The sequence below is a fragment of the Crocuta crocuta genome, unplaced genomic scaffold (assembly GCF_008692635.1).
Source record: "Crocuta crocuta isolate KB4526 unplaced genomic scaffold, BGI_CrCroc_1.0 scaffold402, whole genome shotgun sequence".
NCBI lineage: Eukaryota > Metazoa > Chordata > Mammalia > Carnivora > Hyaenidae > Crocuta > Crocuta crocuta.
Genome location: NW_027529633.1, coordinates 1,604,129 through 1,621,964, shown reverse-complemented (window position 1 = coordinate 1,621,964; position 17,836 = coordinate 1,604,129). Strand labels below are relative to the sequence as shown.

The 17,836-nt window shown below is 35.5% G+C and overlaps 1 protein-coding gene across 2 annotated transcripts in view; it reads right to left on the bottom strand.

Annotated features, from left to right (window-relative positions):
• SNTG1 (syntrophin gamma 1) overlaps positions 1 to 17,836 on the bottom strand; it is a 319,485-nt gene that overhangs the window by 139,409 nt on the left and 162,240 nt on the right. For both annotated transcript variants that reach the window (XM_077762285.1, XM_077762287.1), the window contains exon 11: positions 13,970 to 14,008. In XM_077762285.1, the coding sequence (XP_077618411.1) occupies positions 13,970 to 14,008 (39 nt within the window). The remainder of the gene's footprint in view (positions 1 to 13,969; positions 14,009 to 17,836) is intronic.

Below are 17,836 nucleotides of genomic sequence, written 5' to 3'. Positions count from 1 at the left end.
AAAAAAAAAAAAATCAAAGCTTGAGGCATCACAATTCCAGACTTCAAGTTGTATTACAAAGCTGTAATCATCAAGACAGTATGGTACTGAACCAAAAACAGACACTCAGATCAATGGAACAGAATAGAGAACCCAGAAATGGACCCACAAACTATGGCCAACTAATCATTGACAAAGCAGGAAAGAATATTCAATAGAATAGAGACAGTCTCTTCAGCAACTGGTGCTGGAAAACCTGGACACTGGCATGTCAAAAAATGAACCTGGACCACTTTCTTATACCATACACAAAAATAAACTCAAAATGGATAACAGACATGGAAGCCATCAAAATCCTAGAGAAGAAAGCAGGCAAAAACCTCTTTGACCTCGGCTGCAGAAACTTCTTACTCAAAATCTCTATGGAGGCAAGTGAAACAAAAGCAAAAATGAACTATTGGGACCTCTTCAAAATAAATAGTTTCTGCACAGTGAAGGAAACGATCAACAAAATATAAAAGGTAACCGATGAAATAGGAGAAGATACTTGCAAATGAAATATCAGATCAAGGGATAGTATCCAAAATCTATAATAAACTTATCAAACACAACACCCAAAAAACAAATAATCCAGTGAAGAAATGAGCAAAAGACATGAATAGATACTTCTCCAAAGAAGACATCCAGATGGCCAACCAACACGTGAAAAAATGCTCAACATCACTCATCATCAGGGAAATATAAGTCAAAACCACAATGTGATACCACCTCACACCTGTCAGAATGGCTAACATTAATAACTGAGACAACAACAGATGTAGGCAAGGATGCAGAGAAAGAGGATCTCTTTTGCACTGCTGGTGGGAATGCAAACTGGTGCAGCCACTGTGTATGGAGTTTCCTCAAAACATTAAAAATACAACTACCCTATGACTCAGCAATTGCACTACTGGGGTATTTATCAAAGGGATACAGGTATGCTGTTTCAAAGGGGCACATGCACCCCATGTTTATAGCAGCACTTTTGACAATAGCCAAAGTATGGAAAGAACCCAAATGTCCATCGATGGATGAATGGATAAAGAAAAGTTAGTATATATATACAATGTAGTATTACTCAGGAATCAAAAAGAATGAAATCTTGCCATTTGCAACTACATGGATGGAACTAGAATGTACTATGGTAAGCAAAATTAGTCAGAGAAAGACAGATATCATATGACTTCACTCATATGAGGACTTTAAGATACAAAATTGATGACTATAAGGGAAGGGAGTCAAGTATAATATAAAAAACAGGGAAGGGGCATAACATAGGAGGCTCTTAAATACGGAGAACAAACAGAGGGCTGCTGAAGGGGTTGTGGTGGGGGATGGGCTAAATGGGTAAGGTGCATTAAGGAATCTACTCCTGAAATCATTGTTGCCTATATGCTAACTAACTTGGATGTAAATTAAAATAATAATTAATTAACTTAAAAAATCAAGTCAAATAGCTTAATATATAAAACATATTATTTGTATTGGCATATTGTCAAAAGGTTGCATTACCAGATAAAAATATTCTAAAAGTAGTATCAAAGAATAAATTGTATATATTCAAAAAAAAGAAACTATCTTGAGTGAAATATAAAGTGAAAATGTAGCACATCAAATTTGATTTCACATAAAGAAGAGAAACTTACAAACCAGTATATCTCAGAAATATAGATGCAAAAATTCTTGGAAATGTTTTTGAAAAATGAATCCAATAACTTGTGAAAAGTTTAAGCCATTTTGATCAAGCGGGGTATATTCCCAAAACGTAGAATTTTAATTTCTGAAAATAAATTAATGTAATGCACCATATTAATAGAATAAAAGGCATTTGACAATTCTAGTACTCATTCATGACAAAAGCTTTTCAACAAAGTAGTAATAGAAAGGGAGTTCTTCAACATGATAAAGGGCATCTATGAAAAATACACAGCCAATATCATACTTAACCTTGAAACATTTAATGCTCTCCCCCTTAGAACAGAAACAAAGTATAAGTGTCCACGCTCATCAAATGAGTTTGCATTGTATGGAAGAATGTCACAGTGCCATAAACCAATAAAAAAAAAAAAGTATCCATGTTGGAAAGGAATAATTAAAAATCTATATATTCACAAACAAACATGATCTTCTATTCTGAGAAATTAGAATGATTTTGCAAGTTTACCGAACACAAAATCAATATAAAAAATCATTTTCATCTCTATTACATTAGCAAAGAAAAGCTAGCAATTGAATTTAATAAATAGTGCCATTTTTATAACATCTGAAGATTATGAACTACTTAGGGATAAATCTGATAAAATATATACATCTATACCTTAAAACATTAAAAATTATTTCTGAGAGAAATTAAAGAAACCCTAAAACATGGAGAAATATGCCAGGCTCAATCAAGGATCTCAAAACCCAATATTGGTAAATGTCAACTTTCCCCAAATTTAGTTACAGATTCAAAGCTATCCCAGGGGCGCCTGGGTGGCTTAGTCGGTTAAGCGTCCGACTTTCGCTTAGGTCATGATCTCGCGGTTCGTGGGTTCGAGCCCCGCGTCGGGCTCTGTGCTGACTGCCAGCTCAGAGCCTGGAGCTTGTTTCAGTCTGTGACTCCCTCTCTCTCTGACCCTCCCCTGCTCACGCTGTCTCTCTCTCTCTCCTAGAAAAAAAAAAAAAAAAAGCTATCCCAGTAAAAATCCAAAACCCCTAAAAATATGCATATAGTGGCAATTTGATTTTTTTAATGTAGAAATAGCAAGTGCCTAGAGTAACTAAAATAATTTTGTGAAAAAATTATATAGCTAAGGGGCCTAAACTCCTGCTTTCAAGATATTAAAAAGCTATAGTAACCAAGATGGTGTGATATTAGTGTCAAAATATATAAACAGACCAGCTGAACAGAACTGAATGTCCAGAAATTGATCTGCACATGTATGGTTAATTTAATTTTTGATAAAAGCATGAAATAATTCAGTGGATAAAAAATAGTGTTTTCAACGAATAACTGGATCCAGTGGAAGAACTGGATATTCATTTAAAAATAACTTCCATCTGGGGCGCCTGGGTGGCTTAGTCGGTTAAGCGTCCGACTTTCGCTTGGGTCATGATCTCGCGGTTCGTGGGTTCGAGCCCCGCGTCGGGCTCTGTGCTGACTGCCAGCTCAGAGCCTGGAGCTTGTTTCAGTCTGTGACTCCCTCTCTCTCTGACCCTCCCCTGCTCATGCTGTCTCTCTCTCTCTCTCTCTCTCCTAGAAGTAAATTAAAAAAAACAAAAAACAAAAACTTCCATCTCTATCTCATTCTTAAGACAAGCAATAGCACCAACTGGGTCAAAGGAGAAAATACTTTAAAACAAAAATATCTAAGAATAAACATAGCTGATAATTTCTGTTTTGGATTGGTAAAGTTTTCTTAAATATAATGCCGAAAGCCTGATCCATTAAAATAATTGGACTTCATCATAATTAAGAACTTCTCATTTGGGACAATGTATTTGAACAGACACTTCACAAAAGAAGATATAAGGATGGAAAATAAGCACATGAAAAGATGTTCAACATCATTGATCCTTACAGAAATGCAAGTTAATACCACAGTGAGTGATCACCACTGGTCTATTACAATTTCTAAAATTTAAAAACTGACCATATCAGAAACTCTTTTTACACAGTTAGTGTGAATGTCAAATGGTCAAACCCTGGGGAAAACAGTTTTCCAGTTACTTATAAATTTCAACATACATCCCAAAATTATCAACAATTCCATGACTAAGATTCAGCCTTCACCCCGCATAAACACAAATATGTTAACACAAAGACTTGCCCATAGATATTTACAGAAGCTTTATCTGTAATCCACCAGAATATAGGACAGAACAAATGTACATTACCAGGTGAATAGACAATCATATAAATATGATGGTATAGCCAGCAATGAAATACAACTCAGTAATCAACACAAAGATGCATTAACACATACTGTAACAAGGGCCAAGCTAGAAATAACTACGCTCTGTGAAAGAAGTCAGACAAAAAAATCATACGTATTGCTGATTTCATTTATATAAAAGTCTAGAAAGTGTAAGCTGATCTGTAGTGGCAGAAAGGGGGCTGGGATGGACTAAGGGTTGGGTGGAGGGAGGTCAACATTCAGCAAGTCCACTGGCTTACGCACAAGCTATCTCCTCTCAAGCCGGATTTTGTACTTCCAAAATTGGAATGTACAAGGACCTATGTATCATTTCAGGTCTGGAAAGGTAAGAGAGAGGAAGTCTTGAGGAGATTTCTTTGTGAAGCAACTGCTATAGGTGACGTATTGCTGCAAAGAAAGTTCATGGAGATTTGGGCTTTTCCCTTTTAATCCTTGGGTGTAACTGCACACTTGATGCCATCCATATCTCAGTATCCCATTTCTTCCCCGTCGGCGCCTTTTCCTTAAATAAAATTCTGTGTACACTGGATCTTGTAGCTTTTTTAAATGTTCATTTATTTATTTTGAGAGAGATGGAGAGAGAGAATCCCCAGCAGGACCTCCACTGTCAGCACCGAGCCCCATGCAGGGTTCAAACGCACGAATTGTGAGATCATGACCAGAGAGGAAACCAAGAGTCTGATGCTTAACTGAGCCTCCCCCCGTCCTCCCCACCCCAGGCATCTCACTGTGTACTATGTCTTATCCTATCGTCTTTCTATCCTTCTATCTACTGATTGGTCAGTGTATTTTTCCCACCAGTTAAATAACTCTCTTCCAAAATTTCTGAAACGCAGTTAGTATTACCATTATTTTAACAAAAATTAATGTTTGTTTATTTGAGAGACAGACAGAGTGTAGAGCAGGAGTGGGGGAGGGACAGAAAGAGAGGGAGACACAGAATGTGAAGCAGGCTCCAGGCTCCAAGCTGCCAGCACACAGCCCGATGTAGGGCTCGAATTTGTGAATTGCAAGATGATGACCTGAGCCAGTCAGTCGCTCAACCGACTGAGCCATCTCGATGCCCCTTATCATTATTATAATATCTAATTTTATGCATAATTTGGTATGGGCTCAACTGTAAAATACTTTTTAGTTCTCTTTTTCCTATAAAGCCTCTGCCACTATCATTTCATACTGTTTTGTAAGCTATTTGCTTTTGAGAAGTTTCTCCTTAAATCATAGAATGGCAACATATTTTGTCACCAAATATAAAATGGACTAAAACAATGGCGGGCTCATTATCCCAAGATTATGGGATTCTATGGTTTGTGTCAACCTTTATAAAAATTTTTTTCCTGTTCTGTTGAAAAGAAACTGGGTCTTAAAATACAAAATAAAAACAAAGACAAATTGCCAATCTCATTATTAGAATACTTTGCTTAAAATCGACACATGGATGCACACATTTCGATAAAGCTAAAATGAATGAAAGAAATATGCATCTCATTAGACTATAAATCTTAGGCTAGCTGGTTAAGCGATGCCTGGAGTAGGCCTGAGCAGACAGACTGCACTAGGAATGTGAGCTGCCACTTTCAAGGTCAGTGTATTGCTGGAGAAAAAGAGGAACGGGGACTAGATCACATTAACATGCCGCCAAGCTCACTGTCTTACCAGGATTCAGTTGTTTTTTTCTTGAATACAGGCACACCTTGTTTTACTGTGTTTTATCATGTTTTGTTTTGTAGATGCTGCATTTTTTTTAACAAATTGAAGGTTTGTGGCAACCCGCTGTTAAGCAAGTTTATCAGTGCCATTTTCAGTGGCATTTGTTACTTTGTGTATCTTTGTCAAATTTTTGTAGTTCTTGGGGTGCCTGGGTGACTCAGTTAAGCATCTGGATCTCGATTTTGGCTCAGGTTGTGATCTCATGGTCACAGGATTGAGCCTCACACTGGGCTCCCCACTGAGCATGAAACCTGCTTAAAATTCTCTCTCTCTCTCTCTCTCTCTGTGGGTCATGATTCCACAGTTTGTGGTTTTGAGCCCCACATCAGGCTCTATACCTATAGCTCAGAGCCTGAGCCTACTTCAGATACTGTCTGTCTGTCTATCTGTCTGTCTCTCTTGCTGCCCCTCCTCTGCTCATATGCACACGCTCTCTCTCTCTCTCTCTCAAAAGTAAACATTAAAAAAATTGGTAGTTCTTGCAATATTTCAATCTTTTTAACTATTATGTTTGTTATAGTGATCTGTGATAAATGACCTTTGATGTTACTATTGTAATTGTTTTAGGGCATCATGAACTATCTCCATGTAACATGGGGAACTCAGTCAATAAACATATGTGTTCTGACTGCTCCACTGACCAGGACTGTTCCCCCATCTCTCTCCATTGTCTCAAGCCTTTCTTGATGCTGAAACACAATAATCTTGAATTTAGGACAATTAATAACCCTACAGTGGCGTCTAAGACTTTAAGTGAAAGGAAGAGCCACACATCTCTCACTTTAAATCAAAAGCCAAAAATAATTAAGCTTAGTGAGGAAGGTGCATCAAAACTGGGATAGGCTGAAATCTCTGTCTTCTTTGCCAAACAGCCAACTTGTGAATGCAAAGGAAAAGTTCTTGGAGGAAACTAAAAGTGCCACTCCAATGAACACACCAATTATAAGAAAGTGGAACCGTCTTATTGCTGATATGGAGAAAGTTGTAATGGGTTGAACAAAATATCAAATCAGCCAGAACATTCCCTTAAGCCAAATATTTATCCACAGCAAGGCCCAGGCTCTTTTCAATCCTATGAAGTGAGAGAGGTGAGGAACTTACAGAAGAAAAGTCTGAAGGTAGTTCAGACTGGCTCTTGAGGTTTAAGGAAGAAAGCCATCTCCATAATATCAAAGTGCAAGGTAAAACAGCAGTTGCTGATGTAGAAGGCACAGCAAGTATCCAGAAGACCCAGATGAGATCATTAATGAAGGTGCCTACACTGAATAACAGATTTTCAGTGGAGATAAAACAGTCTTATATTGGAAGAAGATGCCATCTAGGACTTTTATAGCTAAAGAGGAGAAGTCAATGCCTGTCTTCAAAGTTTTAAAGGACAGGCTGACCCCCTTTTAGAAGCTAATGTAGCTGGTGGCTTTAAGCTGAAGCTCGTTTACCTTTGTTACTATCCTACGGCCCTTCAGAATATCACTAAATCTACTCTGCCGGAGCTTGATCAATGGAATAACAAAGGTTGGATGACAGCACATCTGTTTACAACATGGTGTACTGAATATTTACACTCACTGTTGGGGCCTCCTTCTCAGGAAAAGATATTTCTTTCAAAATATTAACTGCTCATTGACAATGCATCTGGTCACCCAAGAGCTCTGACATTATGACATTAATGTTAGCATGCCTGCTAACACAACATCCATTCTGCAGCCCATGGGTCAGGGAGTAATTTTGACTTTGAAGTCTTATTATTTATGAAACCACATTTCATAAGGCTATAGTTGCCATACATAGTGATTCCACTGATTGATCTGGGCATAGTAATTGATTAAAAAATTTTAATGTTTATTTAATATTGAGACAGAGAGAAACAGAGCATGAGTGGGGGAGGGGCAGAGAGAGAGGGAGACACAGAATCGGAAGCAGGCACCAGGCTCTGAGCTGTTAGCACGGAGCCCAGGGTGGGGCTTGAACCCACAAACCATGAGAGCATGACCTGAGCCGAAGTCAGACACTTAACCTACTGAGCCACTCAGGTGCCCCTGGGCAGAGTAATTGAAAATCTCCTGGAAAGGATTGACCATTCTGGATGCCATTACGAACATATGTGATTTATGGAAAGAGGTAAATTACCATCTTATAACCTTTCTTCTTGGTAATTACAGAAGATATTCATTGTAAAATCTTATTTTGTGCGAATAATGAGGTATGCTTTACAGTGAGGGAATTTTAGTTAATAATTATAAAAAATGATCAATTCAATAAATTATTACCTAAAAGATTTAGGTATATATAGCAGTATGACATAGGTCTGCTTGTTTAAATGATCTCTGATGCACTGAGTAAATTATCACATAATTTTACACCTAGCTGGGTATCACTACTTAACAGCAAGACCACTGGTTTTCAGTAAACACATGCTTCTCCCTTCCCATGCTTTTCAGTAAACATATCAACTAAAGCCAAATTTCAGTGCATTTTTTAAAAATAAATAATCCTCATCATAATCATAATAGAGAATACAGACATTTATGTTATAGATGCCTCGAGGAGATGAGAAGGTTACTCCTCACAAAAAGTGAACTAGGAGATACATAATTGTAATTTCAACTCTAGATGATTACTGAGATTAAACCAAAGCCATTGGGCTTAATACAATTCCTAACTTATTTGATTCCCAGACCTTTTAATCATAAAAATGGTTTAGAGTTTATGACGTATAATGGCATAAATAAATGGCACATATTGAAGGGGTAAGGTTTAATACGTTGTGTCATATGCATCCACCCATAAAATCATCACTACCATCAACAGAATGAAAATACCCATCACCCCAAAGGTCCATCATTGCTGTTTTATAATTTCTTTCTGTTGCCACTCAATCCTCCCATTTCCTAGGCAACTGCTGATTTGCTTTCTGATTTTGTACCTTAATTTGCAATGACTAAAGTATTATATATATAGAAGCATAAACCATATTCTCTATTTTTTAGGGGTAGGGGAAGGGTGCCTGGTTACTTTCACTGAGGAAGATAATTCTGAGATTCACTTATGCTGTAGCATGTATCAAGAGTGTGCTTTTTACTGCTAAGTAACATTTCATTGTATAAATATGACACTGTGTGTCCATTGGACACTGTGTGTCCCAGTTTATATTAATATATAAAGCAGCTATGAACAGTTGTGAACAAGTCTTTGCATGAACACATGCTTTCATTTCCTAGGAGCTGACTGGCTGGATCATATGGTAGGTGTAGATTTAACTCTTTATTAACTGTCAGACTATCTTCCAAAGTGGTTGTGCCATTCTGTATTCCCATCAGCAGTGTGTAACAATTCTAATTCTTTCTTGCCAGTATTTAGTGTGAGCAGTTACAATTAGCCATACTAGTATATATGCGGTGGTATTTCATTGTTTTTTAATCTGCATGTTCTTTAAGGTTGAATATTTTTTCATGCACTTATTTGATATTCAGATACTTCTCCAGTGAAGTGTCTGTTCAAATCTTGGCACATTTCTTTCATTGAGTTGTTTCATTTCTAAATATTCAATTTTCAGTTGTTAAAAAATATATTCTGGATTTAAGTCCTTTATTTGATATGGTTTGCAAATATTTTCTCCCAGTCTATGCCCTTTATTTTTCCTTGAGTTTCTTTTGAAAAGAGAAAGCTTTAAATGTTGAGGAAGTCTCAGATTTAATCGCACTTCTTCCTTAAAGATATTCCCAAATATCTTTACATTGAGATCTCTACCAGAATCACAATTTAAGGTACCATTGTAGGAGGTAAGGATATAACAATAATACCTTTATCTTTAGGAGTTTACAGTTGAGTTTGGGCTGGGAGAGGGAGGAAGAGTTAATACAGAATACCATGAGATGTGATAAATGCAATAAGAAAGAAATGCTTAAAGTCTCATAGAAACCTGTTGTTTAGGTGTAAAAATAAAAACCTACAATGTCTAGACATAAACAGTGAAGGATTTTTTACTTCATCTTGAAATGAAAAAAATTTAAGTACCAAACAAATACTATGATCCATAAAAGTTTCTTTTCAACTTAGGCAACATAGAAATACAAAGAGTAAATTTCCTTCATATGTTGAGTACATAGTACTTATAAATAAATAATATAGGAAGAAAATAGAAACATATTCAAAATTTAAAGACAGGCATATAAAAGTATATGCTGATGTTACTTAAAGATGCTCAACTTCACACATATTAGATGCATCTTAAATGCCAAGCACATACATTTTTCCAATTATTCCAATAGTAAAGACAAAAAGCCAGAGGGTGTTAAATAAATAAGGGAGGTTGAGTTGATTCCAATATGTAGAAATACAAACTAGAATTAGTATCAGGAAGAACAGAATTAATACACATATGAATTCAAAACAAAACAAAACAAATGCAATTCCTTGTTACAGGAATTGAATAGGGAACTTCATCAACAAAATGAGTGGAAATTGAAATGAGAGGTTTCTCTAGGGAAAGGCATAAGACTTAAGCACAAAGGCTTGAGAATGAAATCCTCACAGTGGGAAGGAGCCTGGGCTGCAATACTTCTCAGAGGCAAATACCTTTATCAGATTCTTGTGCTCCTTCTCAAGATTTTTTTATTCCCACATAGGAATATGTATATGTATCATTCCAACCCCTTTATTAAAACACAATGGCTTCCTGTATTTCTTCTTCTTCACTTTGCTATTGCCACGTCATAAAATTTTTTGGATAACCTTCTATACAAGTATCAATAGAATTGCTTTATCCTTTTAAAGGCTGCCTGTATTCCACTGACTGGATATCGAGGTCGTTTCAGATCCTTTGCTGGTGTGGATTTATTTCTATTTACCTTGCTCATAGGTTACTTTGTTCCTTTAATCTGAAGACTCATAGGAACTCTTAGCCATCATCTCTCTTCATACACTGCCTCTCACACATTTTCCCCAGTCCTTCTGAAGATTTTTTTTGAGCTTCTCATTCTAAAGTTTATTTCTTACATTAACGTTTGTGTTTTTCACTCCTTTTTGTGTATACTGACATTTTCAGATATATTATTTTCAATTGTTTTTTATCTTCATCTTCTATTATTTAATTGGTTAATTGATTTTAATTTTAAATACACTCTTTTTAAAAAAAATGTTTGAACACCTATTTGATTCTTTTGCAAATCCACATTTTTTAACACCATATCCTGTTCTTGACTTATAAGTACCATTTCTTTATTTTAAAAGGACATGATAATTAAAAATAATTTTGGATTTTTTAAATCTCTAAATTATGCTTTCCCCTTTTATGGCCCATTTTCTCAATAATTTACAATTTTGGATTCAAATTTCTTTAATGAGAGTGGTTTTACTGAAAGTCTTGTGGGTTCTGGACTGTGGGAGTGTCCCTACAGAAGTAAGCTCTAACACTGGCCCTGTTGGATGGTACTGATATCTTCTGCTCCCCTTTATGTTTCAATTTTATTCTAATTTCTCCAGGTGGGTTAGCTGTTACACATAGATAGCACAATTTAGAAAACAGAATCCCACAGGAAGCAGAAGACTTCTGTTCCAGTGGATGACATTTTTTTTTTCTTAAAGACCTAGATATGCATCAGGGATATGAGGGTGCTTGAATTGTTTAACACTGGACTATTTTAATATATCTGTAAATTATTTAATCAAAAGCATATGGATAAATATATATATTTAAATCTAATCTAAGCTTCAGAGAATGTTAGATGAAAATTAAGTTAGAAAAGAATTTAAGATTAAAGCAACACAGTGTGGCTTAGTCCAAGATAATGGTTCTGTTTGAATACTAACTCTGGAGGAAAAATTAGATTATATGTGTTTTCAAATTTTTATTCATCATAAACAGGCTCATATTTTATTAAAGAGAGACTGTACCTGGGTCTCCTAATGCATTGCTATTGCATTATGCAGGTGAGTTTTCCTATGGTGTGGATATATGAATATTGAACTATAAATGAATCCTATTTTCTGGAAGTCTTCATTTCCATGATGGAAAGTAGTAAGGGGAAAATCTATTAACTTTTGCTTTCAGTTTTTAGAATGCCAAGAATTTTAAAAATGTGAGATGTAAGAGATTTGAAATAAAATCTTGGTATAATAATATTAAAAGGCTAGCAAATAAAATGCTATGAATACTAATACTTACCTACATTTATTATATATATATGTGTCAGAATATTAAACAGTTTTTATTATTTATTCTATATGTAAGTTTTTACAAATTCTTATTTATTTTACCATTATTCAAATTCTAGATAAATGCAGAGTTGGCAAAAAATGCCACAGGTCATTGAAGGGAAAATGTAATGGGTGTTAAATGTAGTTGTCCTCATAAATAAGAATAGCAGTGGGGTTATCAGGGTTATGAAATATTTATAGTAATATAAATTACACTAACTATTAATAGTTTATCTGTTGAGATTAGAAAGGGGAAGGAAGGATGGTAACACAGATCTAGAGTCATCCTTAAAGAAATATTCATCATTTATATTTTTGGCAAGAATTCTCCAAATGAATAGATCTACATTTTATATATCTGTCTATAAAATGACTACATTTACTGATGGACATTGCAAGTTTCCCCGATGGCTGATTCTCCTTTCTACTTGAATTATTTCTCGTTAACGAATTTTTCCTCCAATACAGCCCTCAGAAATCGTTCAACTGTATTTCCTAAGTAATGTCCTACCAGCAGCAGAAGCACCTGGGAAGGGAGGGGAGCTACAGAGAGAGAGTCGGTGAGACTCAGCTCTAGTGAGTCCGTAGCTCTGGGCTAGAGCCCTATTCTCTGCACCCCAAACAATGGCCTCAGACATACCCACCGCTTGGGATGGAATGTGGTGAGACACATGACATGTACATCTTTCCAGCATCTGGCTCTACCTAAATCATCAGCATGGCTCAGCTGTGACAGCCTGAGGCTGGGAAGCAGGGTATGCGTAGGGCTGGGAAGACACAGCTCGGAGCACTGAGGACACACTGAGCTCTCCAGAATTGTTTTCATTAACAGTTCAATCACATATAACCTTGCAGGCTAGAATGGGCTAGTGGCATCATTAATAATATAATTTATACAAGAACATAAATTTTATGTCCTAAAAAACAAATTTAAAATTTTAACACATTAATGATAATAATGGCATATACTGAGAATTTACATTTGTTATTTTAATCTTCAAAAATATGAGGGCACCCAGGTTTAGGTAAGAAAAGTAACTTTGTTTTTATAAGTTGAATATTTAAAATTTTTACTATTGAAATTAACTTCTGATTGGCCTACCATTTATAAATAGATAACATATACATAGATATACATATATATATAGATATATACACATATAGACATATAGATAACAAATATATATATTTGAGAGAGAGAACATGCTAGCAGAGGGGAGTGGCAAAGGGAAAGAGAGAATTTGCAATATGCTCCAGGCTCTGCATTGAGCTCCATGAGGAGCTCCATCCCACAACCTTGGAATCCTGACTTGAGCAGAAATCAAGAGTGAGTCGCGCTCAATCGACTGAGTTACCCAGGTGCCTCTAGATGTTTAGATTTTGATCGAAGGTTGCACATTGACACTGATATCAAGAGTAAGAAAGTCACGGCTGGTCTCTGCTGCTCTACCATCACAAAACCCTGATGCATGAGACCAAAACTGAGCCTACACTGAATTCTCTCATTGAAATGAATGTTTTTATGATGTTGATGAAGGCAATGCAAAAGTTAAGTTCAGCTTAATAAAATTATAGCTGGAATTAGTTATTTTCTACAATCAACTATATTATGTGATAATCAATTATTAGTCCATTAAATTGAATAAATTCTTGGCTGGATTAATCAGACATTATTATCATCCTATGCATTGATTTAGACTCATGTAAAACACACATTAGCCAATTTTGAAAATTCCTTCTAACTTTTTTTAAACATAGGTCTCCCTAGTTTAGATACAGTCAAACTTAAGATAGTTTAAATACAGTCAAACTATCTTAAGTTTGACTGTAAACAGCTCCCCTAGTTCTTTAACATTATATTCAAATAAATATATGTATTTTGTCAAATATAGCTTTGACTGAGTTTACTTAGATTAAATAATTTTTATAACTGTTTTTAATATGATTAAAGAAATAGATATATGACATAATATGAAAAAAAATCTAATATATTATGTATGTTCCTAAAGAGCAAATTAGAGTGCCATTATTTCCACACAAAAATTAAATTCAATCAAGATTATTTTCTATAATAGATAACTGAAAGTAATATGTGATTTGTCTCTTGAAGTATGTTTTCACCTTACCTGCTGGTTTACAGGAAAGTTTCTGTTGATTTTTTTAATCTGCAATGATAAATAAATAAAAGTGAGAACAATCAACAAAGTTACACAAGAGCCCCCAAATTTTATGAGAATCTATTTTTAGTGAGTTAATATATACTGTTATTTTAAATTGACATACTAAAATCATTGCATGTCAAATGCAATGCTTATGGAGTGGGATTACCTAAATTATTAATCCTGAGGCTGTAAAGGAAGCAGAGAGTGATTTTGACTAGGACTGCCTAAAAGTCATTCAATAAGAGTAGCAAGTGACATAGACAACTACCAAGGAAAGTGCATTTGGGTGAAGGAAATCCACGTTAAGGCTTTTAATCCAAAAGAGAAAGGTAAACTTGTAAAAACTGAACGTTTAACATCATGTTGATTTAAGCTAAGAATGCAGAATACAATTAATGTCTACTTGAAAGAATAAGAGAATAAAATTTGCATTGTGTATTTTTTTCAGGAACCTCTCACATCTTAACAAAAAAAAAGGAAGTATACTTGAATCAATACTCATAATGTAAAGAAATGATTGAGATAAAGGAAGTAAGGAAGGGAGGGAGGAAGAAGGGGAAGAAGGGAGGGACAGGGGAGGGAGGGACAGAGGAAGGAAGGGAGGGATGGAGGAAGGGAAGGAAGAATAGATAAATCTGCCAGGCAGAAGATTCCTAATAATTTATGTAGATATTCTATCTTGAAGGATGAGTATAGAATTAGAATTTATGTTGCTTCCTTAAGGAAAAATGTTTATTTCAAAGACAACAAAATTTTTATAAATCACTTTTAATCATATACCTTTTTACAAATCTGATGGAACTTATATGACCTCTTCCAGAGGATTTATAGATTCTTTAAAACTTTATAGAGACTTCTAGAAAAAAAGAGAAATTAATGAGATGGCTCAAGAGATAGAGTTGACTTGACTTTCTTGCATCAGGTAGTGAAGCATGATTGTCCTAACAGAGAGGATGACCACAGCGAAATGAGCTGGGACTGACAGTGACATGTCCACAGCAGGGTTCTTGCATCTCCAACAACCAGATCCACCATGAAAACTTTCTGAATCCTCTAGTGCAACCAACCAGTGACTTTCTCTTCAGTACTCCCTGTGGGTCTAGTTTTTTCATTGTTGTTGTTGCATGTGCTTACTGACCTCTCCATCATGTAACCCTCCATTGAGGGGCCTTTATCCTCCCCCAGCAATGTGGCTGGGGGGGGTGGGTGGGCGNGTGGGTGGGCAGGCAGTGCCACTCTTCCCTGGAAGTGTGTCCACATTACTTACCAAGTATTGTCAATCACAGTTAGCTATCGAGTGGGACATATTGCATGTCGCTCCTACCTTCTCAAACTTATTGATAATCCTATATTTCAATCAAAAGAATGCCAAGTGCTCCTTCTGTTGTTGCTGGTACTCTGAAGCTCATCACTAGGGCTCTGTGTGAGGCTTCCACTTCAGATGTGAAAATCTATAATTGGCTCAGCTATCCTCATTCTTCCTTAACTAGGAACTGATTTAATCTTCTTAGTATAATCTTGTAATTACAATTTTTATAGAATTTGTAATTTATTGAAGGAACTCCTTTTTTCCACTTTGTTAATGATTTCCACATAAGTAAAATTAACAGAAAGGCAAAAATAATGGAAATCACTACATTAATATATATTTTGGGCTAATGAGAGCCATTGGTTTTAGGAACTGACATTCTCTCCCTCTGACAAAATATAACGTGTTTTAATTTTATCAGAAGTTCTGGAAATATAGTTTTATGACATATCAATACGTAAATTTTCATTTCCTTTTAATTTCAAAGTGAGTGAGGGGCACCTGAAATCTTGCTCTGGGCTCAGGTCATGATCTCATGCTCCATGAGACTGAGCTCCGGGTCAGGCTCTGTGCTCCAACAGTGTGGAGCCTGTTTGGGATTCTCTCTCACACTGTCTCTCTCTGTCTCTCCCCAGCTCTTGCACATGCTTGCACTTATACACTCGTGTTCTCTCTCTTTCAAAATAAATAAACTTAAAAAAATAAAGTTAAACAAAATTTCAAAGACAGTGAGGACTACACACAAAAACTTATTCATAAGTCCGTTATGGTTTATGGAAACACATCTAAGGACGGTTATGTTAAGAAGAATAATACTTTAATTTTGTAAATAGCTATGCAAAACCATTTCTAATGTAATTCCAATCTTTATAAAAGTAATGGTAATGGAAATAGAATAAATAAAGTAAGAAATAATGATATTGGGGCATCTGGATGGCTCAGTCGGTTAAACCTCTAACTCTTTATTTCAGCTTGGGTCATGATTTCATGGTTCGTGACTTTGAGCCATGCATAGTGCTATGCGCTGACAGTGTGGAGTCTGCCTGGGATTCTCTTTCTCTCCTTCTCTCTCTGCCTCTTCCTTGCTTGCACTTGCTCTCTCTCTTAAAATAAATATATAAGCTCAAAAAAAGAAAATAATGTTTTTACATATATAGATTCAGCATTTATTTCAAATTAACAAATATCAGGATTAAAACTTAAACATATGAAATCTGTTTAACAAAAGCATATAAAAGATTGTCCTTGACATTATTATTTAGCAGTGACATTAAAACTATAGCTCAGATAACATGGTGAAAAACAGAATGTAAAAGTATGACTATTAAAAAGGGCAGAAAACATATATCACTAGAGGAAGATAATCTACTATATGATAAATACTCAAGACAATTAGATAAAAAAATAACTAAGATTTTAAGGTATTTGAATACCAAATTATATATCCAAATCAAGTCTTCTTCAGTTTGATAAAAAAAGATACAGAAACAGAACAAAATACGTTTTGATCACCCTAAGAAGAATAAAATTAATAAAAATTAACCTAATGTAAAATATTAGAAAGGATTCATTCCTAATTGTTAAATTTTTTCCAGAGTAAAACTTTTGTGTGATATTATTTAAGTGCAACTACATTTGGACCTATATGAGCCCATCAAGGATTAATGGTCAAATACACCCAAGGGTATTTAAGGTTAATCGCAGAGGCTATGCAAACGCATTTTGAATTTTAAGTTTATGCAGAATTACAATAAATAAAACAGGGTTTTACTACTGCAAAACTAATTGAGCCAATGACTTTTAACAGAAAAGTAATTGAATAAATAATAACTGAATAACAGTATACAATAAAAACAGAACATATAAAATGTAAATAAAAGTACAAATTAAAATATACTAACAAAAATAATTGAATCTAAAATACATATTGAGGTAATGATAAAGACTGTAAATTTCAGTAGAGAGCTACAGTGGCGCTAGTGGTTAATTACTTGAAAAACTGTCACCTACTAGCTCCCAATGCTGTCCATCTTTAGTGCAGAGATTACACAAGAAATAAACAGAAATCCTTAGGCTCCTAAGTAGGATGAGAAATCATGAAGCACAGCCACCTTCCTGCTGGTAGTGACTTGAAGGAACAGGAGAACAGAGGCATGCTGGCCTGTAGATGCTGGATTGGCACTGGAAGACAGTGAGAAGCACAATTTGCCCAGACAGAGAAAGAAGGAGAGCACTCACTTTTCTCACAGGGTTCACATTGGCAGCATTTGTAATCCCTGGGGCTTTGAACACAACATGGGTTTTCACCTCAAGATATTTGCTGAATTCTGAGTCATGACAGGACAAATGGTTAAAAACAGTAATCTGAAAATCATGCAAAAGTAGACAACAGTTTTGGAAATTTGCTGTGCTGAGAGGTAGCAAGGAGGAATAAGCCAGCAGAGGAGAGCTCCCAGGAATAGAGCGTGCTCTCAGCTCAAATGCCTAGAGAGCTATCTGCTGGAAAAGAAAAAAAAAAAAAA